General features: G+C 38.9%; 1 protein-coding gene across 1 annotated transcript in view; it reads right to left on the bottom strand.

The window, feature by feature from the left end:
- Positions 1-22,104, bottom strand: part of LOC118843783 (tyrosine-protein phosphatase non-receptor type substrate 1-like) — a 31,892-nt gene that overhangs the window by 8,091 nt on the left and 1,697 nt on the right. The window contains exons 2-5 of the mRNA XM_036751554.1: positions 13,332-13,655; positions 3,293-3,394; positions 1,539-1,560; positions 630-666 (exon numbers count right to left, since the gene is read on the bottom strand). Of these exons, the coding sequence (XP_036607449.1) occupies positions 630-666; positions 1,539-1,560; positions 3,293-3,394; positions 13,332-13,655 (485 nt within the window). The remainder of the gene's footprint in view (positions 1-629; positions 667-1,538; positions 1,561-3,292; positions 3,395-13,331; positions 13,656-22,104) is intronic.

The raw sequence follows: 22,104 nt of genomic DNA on the forward strand, positions 1-22,104 counted from the left end.
TTGGGTATCCAGGTAATAGCCTAGAGTCATAGAAGTGGGGTTAGAAGGGGCTACTACAGAGATCATCTAGTTGGCAGTGGAACCTTGGGGTAGTCATTTCTTTCTGGGACTTAGTTCTCTCGTCTGAAAAATGAGATTGTTGGACTAAGTGATCACCAAGGTCCCTTCTAGCTCTAACAGTCTGTGTTCTAAGGTCCCTCCCAGCTGTGACATTTTAGTCTGGGACATACTGGTCTATGGCACATTCTTCATCATAGTAGACTCAAGAACATGTTCCTTCAGCCTAATTGTTTTTTTTCTTCTCTGATATCCTGCCTCTTCCAGGAAGGTTTCCCTGATTACACCTTATCTACCTCTAGTTTCTTTTTGAGTTAAACTCCATAACTTCTGGAGCCTGTTGCTTAATAAATATTCCAAACCTTACCAGATGAGTATGCATCTATGTTCCTCTTTTTCTTCCTGATTAGACTGGGAACTCTCTGAGGAGACAGACCATGTCTCCTAGTTCCTCTCTATCCTCTCCCCTAAGCATACTTAACACAGGGCTATGTTCAAAGCAGGTGCTCAGTAGTTTTGTAGTGACTGACTCTCCCCATGCCTTTCATGGGGCATCCCAATCAAGCCCTTACCTCTCTCTGTGACTGGTTCTTCTTTGAGGCTTCTGGCCTAAAAGAGAAAAGAAGATGCAGCCAAGGCCAAAATAAAATTAGTTTTTCTGACCTGCCACACTTGAATGGGTGCCAGGGAAGTATATTTCACCACCTTATGGTATGTGAAGCAGTAAGGTACGGCGACTAGAGCCCCAGAGTCAGGAGACCTAGGGCTAGTCCCAACTATGACACCGAATTGCTCTGGTAGCTTGGACACATAACTTAATTTCACCAGATCACAGTTTCTTCCTCTATAATAAGGGCATAATCATTACTACACAAAAGGTTAGAAAATAGATACAGGCTGTGGAACTTTAGATACGGGGCATAGAATGGATGGTCCCACCTAGAATAGTACCCTAATTTTAGAGAAAGAAACTGAGGCTCAGAGAAGGGAAAGGGTCACACAACCAGCCAGTGACTGAGTGATTAGAATCCATGCTTTATAAACGCCCAATGTAATTCTTTGAGAACTATTTGTCATTTTCTTTCATCTCAGAATGTCGCATATTTTAAAGTGGGGATGTTTTTTGTCTTTGTTCTTTCGCTCCCAGGGGCAGATGACCTCCCTCCATGGCTTGATAAAAGGTAAAAGCTTGGTCTCTTTTCTTGAGAATGGGGAGATGCAGTGATGAGGTAGGAATGAATCCCTCCTCTTCACCTTTGTCACACAGGGTTGGGTCTCCTGAGGCCAGAGCCTAGAGGAGCATATGCCCAGGCTAGTGTTATTGTGGTCTTGGGTCAAGGATTTGGGGAAATATATTGCATTGGGAAATTATCTGGGCCCAGTGGTAGAAACATTTTCCTGGGAAGAAGGCAAAGCATCTGAAGGAGAACACAAACTCCCCTTTGGGATGGGGTATCATTCAGTACCCAGGATATACAAACCTGGCCAAACATCGGCTCGGACCTAGATGAAGAAAAGAAAAAGAGGTAATGTTAGACTTTTGGCTCAGGCCAGTGTTAGAATGGCTTTAGAACCCTTCTGGGGAATGGCAAAGTGTGATGGTAGCTGTTGGGCCCGAGCTTTGGAGCACCCCCAGCTCCAGGCACTGCTAAAGAGAATCTTGGGCAGGGCCCCTGGGAGGCTCCAGGTGGGCATCCTGAGCTGGTACTAAAAAAAGCCAAATTTACCCCAAGGCTTCTATACATATATTTATCTAGTAATCCCCCACATCCAAGACCAGTTCTCTGACTATAATAAAGACTTACTGGTTTCTTTACACCACATACATCCTTCCCACCCATCCCAGGCCATATACTCTCCATAATTGCTTTTTTACTTCAGAACTACTCTTGGATGCTGATTTCACAGGTATAAATACATCTGGAGGTGGGAGACTAAGGAAGAACACACAATGGGACTTCCCCCCAACCCCCACATCATAATAACACTTTAAGACTTGCAAAGCACTTAACAAGTATGATCTCATTTGATTCTCACAACATAGCCTGGGAAGTAGGTGCTTTTATAATCCTCATTTTACAGATGAGGAAACTGAGGCCAATATTTGTTAAGTGACTTGCCCAAGGTCACACAGCTAGTAGTGTCTGATGCTGAATTTGAACTCAGGTCTTCCTGACTCCAAATTCAGAGGTCTATCCACTGCACCGCCCAGCTGCCTCATAGACACCTTTAGAGAGGCAATGGATAGGAGAAAAGAAATAGCTATATAGATGGGGATCAAAAGAACTGGGGTTAAGTTTTAGGGCTGCTAGCAGGGCCTTTGCTTCCCTTTTTTTGTAAAATGAGGAAGTTTGCCTGGATGATCTATCTAGAAGACTGCTTCCAGTTCTTCCATCTTGTGTTCTATGTGCCCCTGCAAGCTGATATTCTATGTTCTAGGTACCATTCTGTTCTTTATCTAGACTCAGTGTGGCAGAGTAGATAGAATGCTGGCAACATGGACGTCAAAAAGACCCAAGATCGAATCTCATCTTGGACGCTTACTATCGAGGTCATGGTCAAGGTAACCTGTCAAGGGGCCTCACTATAATAATCCTCACCCAATTCTCATCGCACAGGGCTGTTGTGTGAGTGAGCTTCTGCTACTGTGAGGCTCAAGTGAGGTCATAGCTTTAGAGCTGGAAGGAACCATCAAGGGTGTTTAGCTCAACCCTCTCATTCTATAGATGAGGGTATGGAGATGTAGAGAGGTTAAGAGATTTGTTCAAGGTCACACAGGTAGCAAGTGGCAGAGCCGGGCTTTTAACCCATGTCTTTTTTTTTTAATAGCATTTTTCCCCATTTATATGTAAAGACAATTTTTAGCATTCATCTTTACTTCCAAGTTTTTCTTCCTCCCTTCCAACCCATGTCTCTTGACTCCAAATTTGGCATCTTCCACTTCACTACAATGAGATGATAGGTAACCAGGTAGCATAGTGGATAGAGCTGTCTTTAGTGTTAGGAGACTTGGGTTGGCATCCTGCCTTGGCCACATCCTGTCCCTGTGAGCCTGGGCAGGTAAATTGGGCCCCAGGGCTGTAAATTGCAGAGAAGGTAGAAGAAAACCCTCCCTTCATGGGCAGAACCACAGGTTTGGTCCTTCCACCTCCCAAAAGCCAGTGGACCTGCCTGGGTGAGAAGGGTTTCATCCCCAACATTGAACCTTCTGGAACCCTAGAAAATCAGTTGTCACCTTTCCGTCTCTTGAAGTAGCAGCAGAGGACTGAGAGGGTAAGGATGAGGAACACGGATCCAGCCGCGGCAGCTACGAGGACGCTGGAACTGTGGTGTTCACCTGCATCAATGGGAGGCAGGAAACAGGCATCAAACATTTATTAAATGGCTACTATATGCTTGGCACTGTGATAAGCATTGTGGATGCAAGTGGAAGCAAAAAATGAAAAGATAGTCGGTGTGTGTGTGTGTGTGTGTGTGTGTGTGTGTAGTGTTTGGGGTGGTAAGTCCCAACGCACCCTGATGAGAAATGAAGAAATGAGGTAAACTGTATGTATTGTAGGTACTTTTGGAAACCCAGACCCAGTTCCATTTTAGGCTGCATGAATACATTCATCCATTCATTTAATAAATGCCTATCCTATGACAGGAACTTAGCTCAGAATTCCAAGATTAAAACCAAAACAGTCCCTACCTTCAAGAAGCCTAAATTCTATTAGAGGAGGCAACAACATTTACATAGACCATTAAATACAAAATATATTTAAAGTCATTTCAGGGGGAGGACAGTAGCAACCAGAAAGCAGAATAGGCTTCCTGAAGGAGGTGGCTCTGAATTGAACTTTGAAGGAAACTACGGATTCCATGAAGTGGAGGTGAGGAGGGAACAAAGATCATGCAAGTCATGAACAGGGGACAATCATCAGGCCAGGCTGTTTAAATAGGCTGGCATCTAAGACTAGGGAGGTAACAGTCCCACTGAGGTCCTGTCTTTAACTGTGGGCACCACATTTCAGGAAGGAGATTCAGAAGCTGGAACATGTCCAGAGAAGGGGAACTACAGGCTGCTGAAAGGCCTCAAGACCATGCTATATGAAGATTTGGTGAATAAAAAAAAGAAGAAAGTGTTTAGCTTTAAGAAAAGGAGACTGAGGTAGGGGAGTAGACAATATCATTATTTTTAGATATCCGAAGGGTTATCATGGCACAGGGGGAACAGAATTGTCCTACTTGACAAAAGAGGGGAGGATTAGGACCAATAGAGGAAAGTTTGGGGTAGATTTGGGCTAATGCTAAACATAGGGAATAATTCCTGAGTAATCAGAGCTATTCATAGAATCATAGATCTAAAGCTGAAGAGGACCTCAAAGGCCATTAAGTCTTAACCTCCTCATTAAAAAAAAATAACATTCCCCCCCCCCAACCCAATTACATGTTAAAACAATTTTAAACAATTTTTAAGGAAGTTTTGAGTTTTAAATTTTCTCCTTCCTTTCCTTCCCCCACCTCAAGAGTAAGCAATCTGATATAGGTTATACTTGTGCAATTATGTAATTATTCAATTTTTACAAGACAAAAAATAGTGAAAAATAGTATGCTTCAATCTGTATTCAGACAACGTAAATTCTTTCTCTGAAGGTGGATAGCATTTTTCATCATGAGTCCTTTGGGACTGACGTGGATAGTTGTATTGCTGAGAATAGCTAGGTCATTCACAATTCTTCATCGTACAATATTGCTGTTACTGTGTACAATGTTCTCTTTGTTCTTCTCACTTCACTTTGCATCAGTTCATGTAAATCTTTCCAGGTTTTTCTGAAATTATCCTGCTTGTCATTTCTTATAGCATAATAATATTCCATCACAATCACATACCACTGTTCATCCAGTCATTCCCAATTGGTGAGCATACCTTCAATTTCCAGTTCCTAGCCACCACAAAAAAGAGCTGCTATAAATGTTTTTGTACAAATAGCCTCCCTTTCCACTCCCTTTTAAAAAAAATCTCTTTGGGATACAGAACTAGCAGCGACATTGCTAGATCAAAGGTATGCACCGTTTTATAGCCCTTTGGACATAGCTCCAAATTGCTCTCCAGAATGGTTGGATCAGTTCTCAACTCCATCAACAATACATTAGTGTCCCAGTTTTCCCACATCCCCTCCAACGTTTACAATTTACTTGTTTGTCACATTAGCCAATCTGATAAGTATGAGGTGGTACCTCAGAGGTGTTTTAATTTGCCAATAGTAATATTTTCATATGACTATGGATAGATTTAATTTCTTGGAAAACTGCAGGTTCATATCCTTTGACCATTTATCAATTGGGGAATGACTTATATTCTTATAAATTTGACTCAGTTCTCTATATATTGAAAAATGAGGCCTTTATCAGAGATACTTGTTGCAAATCTACCCCCTGCCCCAGTTTTTCTGCTTCCTTTTTAATTTTGGTTGCTTTGGTTTTGTTCGTGCAAAATCTTTTTAATTTTCTATAATCAAAATTATCTATTTTATATTTTGTAATGCTCTCGCTATCTTGTTTGGTCCTAAATTCTTCCCTTATCTGTGGAACTGACAGATAAACTATTCATGCTCTCCTAATTTGTTTACAATAGCACTCTTTATGTGTAAATCATGTACTCATTTGACCTTATCTTGGTATATGATGTGAGATGCTAGTCTATACTTAGTTTCTGCCATACTGCTTTCAAGTTTTCCCAGAAGTTTTTGTCAAATAATTTTTGTTCCAAAAGCTTGGATCTTTAGGTTTATCATATACTAGATTACTATAGTTATTTACTATAATGTATTATGTACTTAATCTATTCCACTGGTCCACTAGATCTAATCTACTTCTTAGTACCAGATTGTTTTGATAATTACTACTTTATAATACAGTTTGAGATCTGGTATGGCTAACCACTTTCCTTCACATTTTTTTCATTGATTTTGTTGATGTCCTTGACCTGTTGTTCTTCCAGATAAATATTATTATTTTTTCTAGCTGTATAAAATATTTTTGGTAGTTTGATTGGTATGGCACTGGATAAGTAATTTAATCAACTAGAATTGTCATTTTTATTATGACTTGGCTTACCCATGAGCAATTGATATTTTTCCAATTGTTTAGATTTCACTTTATTTGTATGAGAAGTGTTTTGTAATTATGTTCATATAGTTCCTGGGTTTGTCTTGGCAGGTAGACTCCCAAGTATTTTATATTGTCTATAGTTATTTTAAATGGAATTTCTTTATCTCTTGCTGCTGTGCTTTATTGGTAATATATAGAAATGCTGATGATTTATGTGGGTTTACTTTGTATTCTGCAACTTAACTAAAGTTTGTTAATTATTTCCACTAGATTTTTAGTTGATTCTCTAAGTATACCATCATATAATCTGCAAAGAGTGATAGTTTTGTTTCCTCATTGCCTATTCTAATTCCTTCAATTTCCTTTTCTTCTCTTATTGCTATAGCTAACACTTCCAGTTCAATATTGAATAATAGAGGTGATAATGTGCATCCTTGCTTCATCACTAATTGCATTGGGAAGGCTTCTAGCTTATCCCCATTACAGATGATGCATGTTGATAGTTGTAGATAAATATTACTTATAATTTTTAGGCAAGCTCCATTTATTCTTATGCTCTCTAGTTGTTTTTAATATGAGTGGGTGTTGTATTTTGTCAAAGGCTTTTTCTGCATCTGTTGAAATAATCATATGATTTCTGATGGTTTTGTTATTGATATGGTCAATTATGCTGATAATTTTCCTAATTTCGACCCACCCTGCATCCCTGGTATAAATGCCACTGGTCATAGTGTACGATCCTTGTTATATATTACTGTAATTTCCTTGCTAGTATTTTATTTAAAATCCTTGCATCAATATTCATTAGGGAAATTGGTCTATAATTTTCTTTCTCTGTTTTTGCTCTCCTTGATTTAGGTATCAGCACCATAATTGTCTCATAAAAGGAATTTGGTAGAACTCCTTCTTTGCCTATTTTTCCAAATGGCTTATATAATATAGGGATTAATTATTCTTTAAATGTTTGGTAGAATTTGCTTATTAATCCATCTGGCCCTGGAGATTTTTTCTTAGGAAATTCATTGATGACTTGTTTGATTTTTTTTTCTAAGACTGGATTATTTAAGTATTCTATTTCTTCTTTTGTTAATCTGGGTAATTTATACTTTTGTAAATATTCATCTATTTCATTTAGACTGTCAAATTTATTGCAATTTAATTGGGAAAAATTGTTCCTAATAATTGCTTTAATTTCCTCTTTATTGGTGGTGAGTTCACCCCTTTCATTTTTGATACTGGTAATTTGGTTTTCTTCTTTCCTTTTTAAAAATCAAATTAGCCAATGGCTTACCTGTTTTGTTGTTGCTGGGGTTTTTTTTTTCATGAAACCAGCTTCTAGTTTTATTCTTTAGTTCTATGGTTTGCTTACTTTCAATTTTATTAATCTCTCCTTTGATTTTCAGGATTTCCAATTTGGTGTTTAATTGGGGATTTTTAATTTGTTCTTTTTCTAGTTTTTTTTTAGGGTGTATGCCCAATTCATTGATCTGCTGTTTCTCCATTTTATCAATGTAAGGAAATAGAGATATACATTTTCCCCCTAAGTATCACTTTGGCTGCGTTCCATAAATTTTGATATGTTGTCTCATTGTTGTCATTTCCTTTAATGAACTTATAGATTGTTTGTATGATTTGTTCTTTGACTCACTTATTTTTTATGATCAGATTAGTTTCCAATTAATTTTTAACCTATCTTTCCATTGCCCTTATTGAATGTAATTTTTTATTGCATTAAGATCTGAAAAGGATGCATTTACTATTTCTGCTTTTCTCTATTTGTTTGTGAGGTTTTTATGCCATAATACATGGTCAATTTTTTGTGTAGGTGCCATATACTGCTGAGAAAAAGGTATATTCCTTTCTATTCCTATTCAATTTCCTCCACAGAGCTATCATATCTAACTTTTCCAGAATTCTATTCACCTGTTTAACTTGTTTCTTGTTTGTTTGCTTATGTTTTTTTTTTGGTTAGATTTATCTAGTTCTGAGAGGGGAAAATTGAGGTCCCCCACTAGTATAGTTTTATTGTCTATTTCTTCCTGTAACTCATTCAACTTCTCTTTCAATAATTTTGATGCTATAACATTTGGTACATATTTGTTTAGTATTGATATTACTTCATTGTCTGTGGTACCTTTCAGCAATTTCCTTCCTTATCTCTTTTAATTAGATCAATTTTTTTTCCTTTTTTTTGTTTGTCTGGGATAAGGATTGCTACCCCTGCTTTTTTTTGCTTCTGCTGAAGCATAATAGATTCTGCTCCAGGCACTTAGCTTTACTCTCTGTGTGTTTCTGTGCTTCAAATGTGTTTCTTGTAAACAATATTTTGTATGATTCTGGGTTTTAATCCATTCTGCTATCCACTTCCTTTTTATTTCCCTCCATTCTTTTTTCCCTTGTTTACCCTTCTCTTGCTTACCTTTACCCTGTCCCTCTTCACATGTATTTACTTCTGATCACTGTCTCCCCTAGTCCACCCTCCTTTCTATCAGTTCCCTACCCTTTCTCTTATTCCCATCCCTTTTTATTTTCTTATAGGGTAAGATAGATTTCTGTATCCAACTGAGTGTGTATATTATCACCTTTTTGAGCCAATTCTGATGAGAATAAGGTTCAAGATTTGCCCATCCTTCATCTTCCCCTCCATTATAATAGTTCTTTCATTCCTCTTTTTTTGTGAGATAATTTACCCCATTCTGTCTTCCTCCTCCTTCTTCTCCCAGTGCAATCTTCTTTCTCACCTCTTTATTTTGTTCTTTTGGTATCATCCCATCAAAGTCACCACATATCCACACCCTCTCTCTACTTTCACTCCTTCTAATTGCCTTTATAGTAATAAAGTTCTTAAGAGTTATAGATATTGTCTTGTCATATAGGAATACAAACAGTTTAACCTTATTAAATCTCTTGTGCTTTCTCTTTCTTGTTTCTTTTTTACTTTTTATGTTTCCCTTTAGCCTTGTATTTGAAGATAAATTTTTTTTATTCAGCTCTGGTCTTTTAATAAGGAATGTTTGAAAGTCCTCTATTTTATTAACTATCCATTTCCCCCCTGAAGGATTACACTTGATTTTGCTGGGTAACTCCTTTGCCTTCTGGAATTATTATAATCCAAGCCTTCCATTTCTTTAATGTGAAAGTTGCCAAATCCTGTGTAATCCTGCCTGTAGCTCCATGATATTTGAATTTTTTCTTTTTGGCTGCTTGCAATACTTTTTCTTCAACCTAGGAGTTCTAGAATTTGGCTATGATGTTCCCAGGAGTTTTCATGTGGTGATCAGTGAATTCTTTTAATTTCTATTTTGCTCTGTGATTCAGGGCATTTTTCCTTGATAATTTCTTGGAAGATATTGTTCAGGGTTTTTTTTTTATCATGGCTTTCAATAATTCTTAAGTTATCTCTCCTGGATATTTTTTCCAGGTTAGTTGTTTTTCCAATGAGAAATTTCACTTTTCTTCTATTTTTTTTTTGTTCTTTTGATTTTGTTTCATTATATCTTGATGTCTCATGGAGTCATTAACTTCCACTTTTCCAATTCTAATTGTTAAGGAATTATTTTCTTCAGTGAGCTTTTGTACCTCCTTTTCCATTTGGCCAATTTTATTTTTTAAGGAATTATTTTCTTTGGTGAATTTTTTGTGTATCTTTTCCCAAGCTGTTGAATTTTTTTTTTTTTATGATTCTCTTACACTACCTAGTTCCTTTCCCATTTTTTCTTCTTCTCTAATTTTCTTTTTAAAGTCCTTTTAAAGCTCTTCCAGGAATCTTTTTGGCCTGAGACCAAATTCCAGTTTTCTTTGAGGCTTCAGATGAAGCCATTTTGACATTGTTGTCCTGTTCTAAGTTTGTGCCTTGATCCTCCCTGTCACCATAGTAACTTTCTGTAGCCAAGTTCTTTTTTTGTTTTGTTTTGGGTTTTTTGCTCATTTTCTTGACTGTTTTGTGACTTGGTATTTTTATGTGAGATTTGGGCTCTGTTCCTGCACCATCCCAGGCTTCTTGTTCTGGGGCTCAGGATCTTGCTGCTGTCTTTCACTGGGCCTCAGAGCCTAGTTGCTGGCTTGCACTGTAGGGGGAGCCTCTCTGTTGGTCTCCTTGGATGTAGGGCTTTGCTGCTGTCCTGCCCCAGGGGCAAGGCCTTGCTGCTGGGTTGCTGTGGCAACAGGGCTTCTCTGCTGTCTGGCCCTGAGGGATGGATTTTGCTGCTATCTAGTCCCAGGGTTGGGGCCCCACTATTGGTCTGCAATGGGGGCAAGGCCTTGCCAATGGCATATGCTGAGGGTAGGGGCGCTGGGGTGGGGCCTTACTGTGCTGCACAGATTGCTGGCTTGCCTGAGGCCAGGGCCTTGCTGGTGGATTGCCCCAGGCTTGAAGCCCTGCTAGAGGCTCTTTGCTATGAGGCTGGCTGCTGCTGCTGCTGCTGCTGCTGCTGCTGCTATAGGACCTTGCTCCCCACCCTCCCCAGTGAGACAGGCCTTTCCTGCCAGGGTGCTAAACTTCTTCCCCTCTCCTAAGTCAGCTCTGAGGCAGCTTTCCAGCTGTTTGGAGGGAAATTCAGGAAGGCTTCAAAGGGTTCCTTCCTCACTCTTCCATTTTGGCACCTGAAGTCCCACTCACTTTATAGATGAGGAAACTGAGGCTCAAAAAAGTAACTTACCCTAGGTGACACAGCTACTAAAAGTTGGAGGGAGAGTTTGAACTTTGTTCTTCCTTTTGCAAGTCCATAGCTCAGTGGAGCCAAGAACCTGAGTTTGTATCTACTTAAAAAATAATAATAATAATATTTAATTTTCCCCCCAATAACATGTAAAGACAATTATTAACATTCAATTTTAAAAAATTTTGAGTTCCAAATTTTCTTTCTTTCTCTCTCACCTCCCCCCCAAGACAATAAGCAATTTGATATACATTATATATGCGCAATCATGTAAAACACATTTCCATATTAGGTTGCAAAAGCAGAAACAGACCAAAAGGAAAAAAGAAACATGGAAACAAAAATAAAGGAAGTAAAAAATTATATGCTTTGTTGTTCATTGAGATTCCATAAGTTTTTCCTCTGGAGGTAGATAGTATTTTTCATCTTGAGTTCTTTGGTATTGTCTTGGATCATTGTACTGCTGAGAATGGCTAAGTCATTCACAGTTGATCATCGAACAGTATCGCTGTTACTGCATGAAACGTTCTCTTGGTTCTGCTCACTTCACTTTGCATTAGTTCGTGTAAGTCTTTCCAAGAGGAACCCAAATTTGAATCCTATCTCCATCACCTGCTTTCTGGGAGACTAGCCATTGTCATTACCTAGAATTCCAAGTTAGTCCTATTGCCAAGGAGGCAGGATGATGTAGTTGAAAACATAAAGGACATTTGCAGAATAGTGAAGAACTGTGGAACATGACTTGTGGCACACAAGTGTAAGGGAACATGACTGCACTGTAAGAAATGGTGACTACGATGGACCCAGAGAAGCAATAGGAACATCTACGTGAAGTGATGAAGAAAGAGGAGCTAGGAAAACAATTTATTTATGTAATAACCACAACAATATAAACACAAAGAACAGCAGCAACAAAAACCTCAGAACTGAATGTGGTGAAATTCATAATGCCAAAGACTGAAGAGATGTGAGAAGGAGCCTCCTCTCTTTGTAGAGGTTGGGCTCTATGGGTATGGGACATGGCTATGTTGTTTCATTTCAAATCTTTTTCTTCTTTATTGTAAAAGGCAGCTCTTTGAGAGGGGGAAGGGAGACGATGCAAAAACAAAAGATAACAGCTATAAAAAACAGAGTAAAGGGCTAATGACCATTTGTTAGGCACTGGTGTTGAGGGCTTTTACCTGTTGGATTGGGGTTTGACCAGATTATCTTTAAGGTGTCTTTCAGCTCTAGCTTCTATGATTTGTTGGCCTTTCCTCAGGGTCCAGAAGTGACAGCCAGGAGATTAAGGGACAGTAAGAAATATCTAGAAGAGCTCCTTGCCAGAGAAGGTGGGAAGCCAACTACCCCCACTCCCCCACCCCCCAGGAATGGATGGTACAAAAAGCAGAGTGCTTCCTAGCAAAACCATATGTGGCGTCCTTGAAGGCTTGGCTCAAGTCCCACCTTCTTCAGGAGACTTGTCCCTGTCTTCCCACTGCTCATGCTTTCTTTCTGGATCTAATTCCCATTTGTACACAAATATATAGATTTTGTATATGCATAATTATTTGTATGCTGTCTCCCCCCGTTAGAATGTGAACTCTTTGAGGGTAGAGGCTGGTGTTTTGCCTTTCAAAGTATTCCCCGGAGCATACTGCCTTGCACACAGTAAGTGCTTCATAAATGCTTGCTGACTAGATGACTGAGTAGTAGCAGGAGGAAGAATCCCCAGGAAGGTAAGCTGGGATCTGGAGCAGGAGAACTCATACATCATAGGAGACCATAAGATTCAGAATCGTAAGGGATCTTAGAGGTGGTCTACTGTACACCTTCATTTTAGAGGTCAGCAAACTGAGGTCCAGAAAGGACTGAGTATCTTAGAGTCACAGAACTTCAGTACTGGCAAGGTCCTAACAAGAATATGGGAAGGACCTGTGTCAGGACAAGGAATTCGTGGTGTGTGAACTCCCTTTCCCAACCCTCCTTTAACTTAGTAGACTAAGATTTACTAGTCTGATAAGTCCGAGAGAATTTCCTGAAACACATGAAGGTAGAGTGACTTGCCCAGGGTCACGTAGTTAATAAGTCTCAGAGGCAGAATTTGAATCCAGGACTTCTTGACTCCATTTATAACACTTCTTATTGGCTACACCAGCTAGGTGGTGCAGTAGATAAAGTTCTGGGCCTAGAGTTAAGAGGACCTAAATTCAAATCCAATTTGAGATTTACTAGCTGTGTGATTCTGGGCAAATCACTTCATCTCTGTCTGCCTCAGTTTCCTTATCTCTAAAATGAGGGTACTAACAGTACCTATCTCCCAGGGTGGTTGTAAGAATCAAATGAGATAATGTTTATAAAGCACTTAGCACGTTGACTGGCACATAGTAGGCCCTTCTTAGATATTTGTTCCCTGCCCCCGGCCCTTCCCCAAGGTCATACAGATAGGAAATAGCAGAGCTAGGTTTGGGATGTTGGCTCTCCTGGTCCAAATCTCATGTGCTTTGTCCTGCATTCCTTTGCCTTTCTTTGGCTCGTACTTACTTATGGCGAGGCGGGTGCCAGTCCTAGAGCTGAATTCTCTTTCAGGGTTTTTCAGGAACTTGATACAGTAGTAGACGCCTTCATCCTGGCTTGTGATGTTGCTTATGCGGATGTCTAAGATGCGGTTTGTGTTATGCACCTTTTGGATCCGGGTGTATGACCCTCTGTCATAGAAGATGAGCGTCCTATTAGGCCCAGTGCCCTTATACCACCTCACTGGCCCAGCGGGGAGATCAGTTTTTGATCTGCACTGTAGTATTGCTGAACCTCCAATGGTCGCTGTCACGAGGCTTAAGGGCTGCTCTATGGACACATCTTGAGTATCTGAGAAAGGAAATAATCCAAGGGAGATTAGTTTGGGAAGCAGAGGGCAGGGAAGAAGAGGGGCAAGATTTTCCATTCTATTTTAGAGGTGGCTCTAATGTATTGACAAGAGCTTTGGCTGAGGAATCAGGAGACTTGGGTTAGAATCTGGGTCTACTACCACTGACCAGGGCAGCAGTATGGTACAGTGAAAAGGGGCTGGATTTTAAAGTGAGAGGACTCAGGTTTGAGTCTCAACTCTGCTATTTACTATAAGGGTCACCTGGGGCAAGTCATCATACCTATTTAGGCCTCTAGGCCAGGTTCCTCATTTATAAAAATAAATGAAGCGATTGGACCAGATGGCCTCTGTTGTCCCTCCCAGCTCTAAATCTATGATCTTATGTTTTGGGGAAGTACCCCCTCTGGACTTTTGTTTTTCCTCTATCAAATGGTTTCATTTGGATTAGGCCATCTGAAGTTTCTGTCTAGCTCTGACCTTCTGTGTCCTATGTCCTAATGTCCTTTCCAGCTGGGGCATTCTATGCTCTAATGTGCTTTCTAGTTATAACTCTCTAATTCTGAGAGTGTAAGATGAACCTAAGATTCTATGCTTCTATGGCAGGCCCATCCGACTTGTCAGTTTTGTCTCAGAGACTTTGTCATTGTTAATATTAAACCCCTTAAGGAGGGATGGATTTGGTGATTCTTTGAGGCCTGGGTTTGGATCTGCCTCTGAGGTGGGCATAAGCTCCCCTGCTATGACGAACAAGGAAAAGTTGAAAAAACTTGCCCTGATTTGTGTCTGTAGATAGAGCAGCTGCAGGAGGAAAATGATTTCCACAGAGATAATTTTTTTTAGACTCTAAACTAGGATGACCTCTGGCAGCCTAGCCCTTGGCATCTCCTTTTTTCTGTCTCTTTCTATAGTTAGACCAGATGGTTTCTAAGATGCCTTCTGATGGTCTAAAAACTCAAGTCACTGCTAAGTAAACAAAGGATACTTACTAATCCTTCACAATGGTAAAATACTTGAGGCACAGAATGTCAGAGATATGGAGGGTCCTTAGACTGCAGAATGTCAGGCCCGGAAGAGGCCATAGAACACAGAAGGTCAGAGTTGGGAGGAGCCTTAGAACAGAGCATCAGAGCCAGGTGGGGCCTTAGAATATGGAACAGCAGCCTGGAAGAGGCATTAGGAAATGGAATATCAGGCCTGGAAGTTCCTCTAGAACATAATGTTACAACCAGAAGATACTGTATAGATCTGACTCCCTTACTTTACAGAGGAAGGAACCAAGGCCCACTGAGAAATGACTTGTTCAAGGTCACGCAGAGAGTTAATGCCTGGACTAGACCCCTACTAGACCTCTTGACCTGCAAACCAGTACTTCTTACATTAATAGCACAGAACATCATAGAGGCATAGAATTTCATAATTGTGGGGGTGGAGCCAAGATGACGGCTGGAAAGCAGGGACTTACATGAGCTCCCTGGAGGTCCCTCCAAAAATCTACACAAAAAGGCTCTGAACAAATTCTTGAACTGCAGAACCCACAAAATAGCAGAGGAAATCAGGGCTCCAGCCCAGGACAACTTGGATGGTCGCTGGCTGAGGTCTATCATGCAAGGAGCTGGGAGCAGAGGGGAGCTGAGCCCAGCGTGGGCAGTGGCAGGACCAACCAGATCAGGAACCAGGCAGAACAGGCCCTAGCACCCTGAATCAGTGAGCTGTGGCAGTTACCAGACTTCTCAACTCACAAACACCAAAGACAACAGAGAAGGTTAGTGGGAAAAGCTGCAACGGACAGAGTAGAAGGAGTTCATGATTCGGTCACTGCCCTGGGGGCAGTGGGGGTGGTGCAGCTACAGAACTACAGCTGCAGTTACTTCCAGCCCCAGGCCCACCTTGTGGGAGGAATTAAGTGGCAGATCAGAGCAGGAGTGCAGAACCTGCTTAAGATTTTCGTCAGGTCCGGGTTGGCGGTTCTTGGTGAAGGAGTGCTGGTGTGGCAGAGCTGGCTGTATAGAAATAGCTCTGAAAACAACAGCACATCCCCTCAAGCCTGGAACAAAGTACTCTTTACTCTACAAGTAGTCATACCCCCATGAAAAATTCAAGGGTCAAGTAAGTTGGCTGGGAACATGGCCAGGCAGGGAAAATGCACTCAGATTCAGTCTCAGACTTTGGAATCTTTCTTTGGTGACAAAGAAGACCAAAACATACAGCCAGAAGAAGTCTACAAAGTCAAAGAACCTACATCAAAAGCCTCCAAGAAAAACATGAATTGGTCTCAGGCCATGGAAGAGCTCAAAAAGGATTTGGAAAAGCAAGTTAGAGAAGTAGAAGAAAAATTGGGAAGAGAAATGAGAATGATGTGAGAAAACCATGAAAAACAAGTCAATGACTTGCTAAAGGAGAACCCAAAAAAACCTGAAAAAAATATTGAAGAAAACAACACCTTAAAAAATAAACTAACTCAAATGGCAAAAGAGCTCCAAAAAGCCAATGGGGAGAGGAATGCCTTGAAAGGCAGAATTAGCCAAATGGAAAAGGAGGTCCAAAAGACCACTGAAGAAAATACTAGCTTAAAAATTAGATTGGAGCAAGTGGAAGCTAGTGACTTTATGAAAAATCAAGATATTATAAAACAGAACCAAAGGAATGAAAAAGTGGAAGACAATGTAAAATATCTCATTGGAAAAACCACTGACCTGGGAAATAGATCCAGGAGAGATAATTTAGAAATTATTGGACTACCTGGAAGCCATGATCAAAAAAAGAGCCTAGATATCATGTTTCAAGAAATTATCAAAGACAACTTCCCTGTAAAGAAGAATTAGAATGAATGGGAGAAACCATGAGAAAGAAAAAACAAAACGAAAAAAGAGAGAGAGCAAATAGTATACTTTGATCCACATTCAGACTCCATAGTTCTTTCTCTGGATGTGGACAGCATTTTCCATCATGAGTCTTTTGGAGTTGTCTTAGATCTTTTCATTGCTAAAAAGAGCTAAGTCTATCAAAGTTAGTCTCACATCACACAATGTGGCTGTTACTGTGTACAATGTTCTCTTGTTTTTGCTCATTTCTGAAGTCTGCCTGCTCATCATTTCTTATTGAATTCCATTACAATCATATGCCATAATTTGTTCAGCCATTCCCCAACTGATGGGCATCCCTTCAATTTCTAATTCTTTACCACCACTAAGAGACCTGGTATAAATTTTTTTTTGGTATATACATAAGTTCTTTTCCTTTTTGTTTTTTATGTTTTTGGGATGCAGATCTAGTAGTGCTATTGCTGGATCAAAGGGTATATTTCATATACACACAGTTTTATAGCCTTTTGGGCATAATTTCAAATTATTCTCCAGAATGGTTAGTTCAGTTCAGAACTCCAACAACAGTGCATTAGTGCCCCAATTTTCCCACATCCCCTCCAACATTTATCATTTTCCTTTTCTAAAATATTAGCTAATCTAATACATATGAGGTGGTACTACAGAGTTGCATTTCTCTACTCAATGGTGATTTAGAGCATTTTTTCATATGACTATAGATAGTTTTTATTTCTTCTTCTGAAAACTATCTGTTCATACCCTTTGACCATTTATCAATTGGGGAATGGTTCTTAGTTTTATAAATTTGGCTCATTTCCCTATATATTTGAGAAATGAGCTCTTTATCAGAAAAAAACTTGCTGTGAAAAATTTCTCCTGAGCTTTTTGCTTTCCTTCTAATTTTGGCTATATTGGTTTTCTTTATGCAAAAACTTTTCAATTTTTATGTAATCAAAACTATCCATTTTATGTCCTGTGATCATCTCTTTTTCTTTTTTGGTCATAAACTCTTCCTTATATGCTGATAGTATCACCTTTTATGTCTAAATCATGTACTCATTTTGACTAACTTGATGGTCAATTCCTACTTTCTGCCAAACTTTTCTATTTTCCCCAGCAGTTTTTTTTTCAAATAGTGAGTTCTTGTACCCAAAGCTTTGATCTTTGGGTTTATCAAATACTAGATACTATGGTCGTTTACTACTTTCCATTGTATATCTAATCTATTCCACTGATCCACCACTCTATTTTGATGATTATCACTTTGTAATATAGTTTGAGATATTGTACTGCTAGGCCACCTTCCTTCACATTTTAAAAAATTGGTATTTCTTGACCTTATGTTCTTCCAAATGACTTTTGTTATTTTTTCTGCATAAATAGAACTGAATAAGTAAATTAATCTGGGTAGAATTGTGTGGGTGAAAACAGGACTTTGCAGAAAATTTTTCTGATAATGGTTTAATATTCAAGATGTGTAGGGAAGTGACACAGATATATAAGGACAATAGTCATTCACCATTAGATAAATGATCAGAAGATAGCAACAGGCAGTTTTCTAGGGAAGAAATCTAAGCTATCAACAACCATATACAAAATTACAAATCACTAGTACTAAAAAATGCAAATTAAAACATCTCTGAGATTCTAACTCACACTCATCAGGTTGGCAGTGACAATTTTTAGATGGGCCATGGGAGGACAACCGCACTAATGTGCTGTTGGTGGAGCTGTGAAATGGTTTGATCATTCTAGAGACAATTTGGAGCTATTCTCAAAAAGTCACTGAACTGTACATGCCTTTTAACCCAGCAACAGAACTGCTAGGCACATACCCTAAAAGAGAGCAAAAACAGAGGGGAAAGATCCATATGTACAAAAAAAAATCATAGCAATAGTTTTTGTTGTAGCAAAAAAATAGAACCAAAGTGAATGCCTATCAAATGAAGAATGGCTGAATAAATCGTGTTATGTGAATGTGATGGACTATTAATGCATGTAAGAAATGACCAAAGGGATTGATTCAGAGAAACCTGAGAAGACTTGTATGAATTGATGCAAGTTATCAAAACAAGGAGAACAATTTATTGTGAAGGAAAACAACTTTGAAAGACTTAGAACTCTCACCACTAATGAAGATAAAATTAAAGCAATTATTAGAAGCTATTTTGTTCAATTACATACCAATAAATTTAACAATCTAAATGAAATGAATGAATATTTACAAAATATAAATTGTCCAGGTTAACAGATGCAGAAATAGAATACTTAAACAAAACCTGATCTTAGAAAAAGAAATCAAAAAATCCATCAATAAACTAAGAAAAAATCCCCATGACCAGATGGATTCACAAGTGAATTCTACCAAACATTTAAAGAACAATTAATTCTAATACTATATAAACTTTTTCTAAAAAAAATAGACAAAGAAGGAGTTCTACTAAATTCCTTTCATGACACAAATTTAGTACTGATAGCTAAACTAGGAAGAGCAAAAACAGAGAAAGAAAACTATACACCAATTTGCCTAATGAATATTGATGCAAAATTTTAAATAAAATATTAGCAAAGAGACTACAGAAATCATGAGGATACAGTATCATGAGGATAACACACTATAACCAGGTGGGATTTATACCAGGAATGCTGCTTCAATATTAGGAAAAGTATCAGCATAATTGACCATATCAATAACAAAACTAACAGAAATCATATGATTATCTCAATAGATGCAGAAAAAGCTTTGGACAAAATACAGGACACCCATGCCTATTAAAAACAAAAGAGAACATAGGAATAAAAAGGTATTTTCCCTAAAATAATAAGTAGTATCTATCTAAAACCATCAGCAAGCATTATATGTAATGGGGATAAGCTAGAAGCTTTCCTAATAAGATCAGGGGTGAAACAAGGATGCCCATTATCACCATTATTATACAATATTGCACTAGAAATATTAGCTTTAACAATAAAAGAAGAAAAAGAAATTGAAGGAATTGGAATAGGCAACAAGGAAACAAAACTATCATTCTTTGTAGATGATAATGATGGTATAGTTAGAAATCCTAGAGAGTCAACTAAAAAACTGATTGAAATAATTAACGACTTTAGCAAGGTTGCAGGATATAAAATAAACCCACATAAATCATCAGGGTTTCTGTATATTACCAACAAAGCCCAGCAACAAGAAATAGAAAGAGAAATTCCATTTAAAATAACTAGAAGAAGATAGCAGAGAAAAGGCAGTGACTTGCCCGAGTTCTCCCCAAGACCTTTCCAAAAACCTTTGAATAATGCCATAAAACAATTCCTGGAGAAGCAGAACCCATAAAAGGACAGGGTGAAATAATTTTCCAACCAAAGACAACTTAGAAGTTCAGCAGGAAAGATCTGTGGCACCTTGGTCAGAGTGGAGCACAGTCCAATGCAGGCTGTGCCAGTGCTGACCCAGCCCCAGCAATCCACAAGCAGGCCTTGGGAGCCACTGAATCAGCAGTGGCAGCAACTGCTTCCTGAGTTCTCAGCTCACAGACAGTAAGGGGGTCAAACAACTGGTCAGAAGGAAATTACAGGGGTCTCTTTGCTAGCATTGAGGCAGGCTCCGTTGCATTGCATACTCAGATCTGGGCCACAGTCCTGGGTGTCAGTGCCAGGGCAAGGAGGAGCACTGGCATAGGAGAGTTTGTGGCTGCAGTGGAGTGGGGACCCTCCTCACAGTTCCAGAGCAGAAAAGAGTGCTTGTGGTCACTCACAGATCAGAGCACAGGTCAGGAGAGTAGTAAACACACCTCTTCTTAGGGAGGAGATCATCTTGGAATTACTGAAAAATTACAGGTTGCTAGAAGTACCTTTGGAAACAGCTGCACAAAACCCCTGAAGCTTGGGACAGTGTACCTGCCACCCTGGAAGCAGAGCCGTACTTTAGCAGTGAATTAAAAGTCAAGAAGTAGGCTAGGAAAATGAGCAAAGAACAGAAAAAAATTCTGACCATATAAAGTTATAATGGTGACAAGGAAGATCAAAACATATACTCAGAGGAAGATAAAAAATTCAAAGGTCATACATCTAAAGCCTCCAAGAAAAATATGAATTGGTCTCAGGTCATGGAAGAGCTCAGAACAGATTTTGAAAATCAAGAGAGACAGAGGAAAAACTGGGAAGAGAAATGAGAGTGATGCAAGAAAATTGTGAAAAAATGAGACAATAGCTGGGAATACACAAAAAGGAATACACAAAAAAATACTGAGAAAAATAACACCTTAAAAACTGGACTAGGCCAAATGGTAAAAGAGGTACAAAAAGCCAATGAAGAGAAGAATGCTTTAAAAAGCAGAATTGGCCAAATGGAAAAAGAGGCACAAAAATCCACTGAAGAAAAAAAAATCTCCTTAAAAAGTAGAATTGGCCAAATGGAAAAAGAGGTACAAAAACTCACTGAAGACAGTAATTCCTTAAAAATTAGAATTGAGCAAATCGAAGCTAATGACTTTATGAGAAATCATGGAACAATCAAACAAAACCAAAAGAATAAAAAAAAGAAGACAAGGTGAAATATCTCATTGGAAAAACAAGTGACCTGGAAAATAGATCCAGGAAAAATAATTTTAAAATTTTGGACTACCTGAAAGCCATGATCCAAAAAAGACCCTAGACATCATCTTTCAAGAAATTATCAAGGAAAACTGTCTTGATATTCTAGAACCAGAGGTAAAATGGAAATTGAAAGAATCTACTGATCACCTCCTGAAAGACATCCCAAAATGAAAACTCCCAGTAATATTATGGCAAAATTCCAGAGCTCCCAGGTCAAGGAGAAGATCTTGCAAGCAGCTAGAAAGAAATATTTCAAGTATTATGGAGACACAGTAAGGATAGCACAAGATTTAGGAGTCTCTACATGAGGGATTAGAGATCTTGGAATATGATATTCTGGAGGGCAAAGGAACTAGGATTACAATCAAGAATCACCCACCCAGCAAAATTGAGTATAATCCTTTAGGGGAAAAATGGATAGTCAATGAAATAGAGGACTTACAAGCATTCTTGATGTAAAGGCCAGAGCTGAATAGAAAATTTGACTTTCAAATAAGATTCAAGAGAAACATAAAAGTTAAACCAGAAAGGGAAATCATAAGATATTTAATAAAGTTAAACCATTCACATTCCTATATGGGAAGATGATACTTGTAACTCATAATAACTCTCATTATTAGGGCAGTTAGAAGGAGTATATATAGACAGAGGGCACAGGTATGAATTAAATATGAAAGGATGATATTTTAAAAAAAGAAAATTAAGGCATGAGAGAGGAATGTACTGGGAGAAATAGAATAGGGTGAATTATTTCACATAAAGGAGAAAAAGCTTTTACAGTGAAGGAAAAAAGGGGGACCTGAGGGGGAATGGGTGACTCTTACTCTCATCAGAATTGGCTCAAAGGAGGAATAACATATACACTGAATTGGGTATAGAAATCTATCTTACCCTACAGGAAAGTAGGAAGTGAAGGGGAAAATGAGGAGGGAGGGGGATAGAAGGGAGGGAAGATTGGGGGAGGGGGTAATAAGAAGCAAAACACTTTTGAGGAGGGACAGGGTGAAAGGAGAGAGATAGAATAAACAGGGGG

The sequence above is a fragment of the Trichosurus vulpecula genome, chromosome 3 (assembly GCF_011100635.1).
Source record: "Trichosurus vulpecula isolate mTriVul1 chromosome 3, mTriVul1.pri, whole genome shotgun sequence".
Lineage (NCBI taxonomy): Eukaryota > Metazoa > Chordata > Mammalia > Diprotodontia > Phalangeridae > Trichosurus > Trichosurus vulpecula.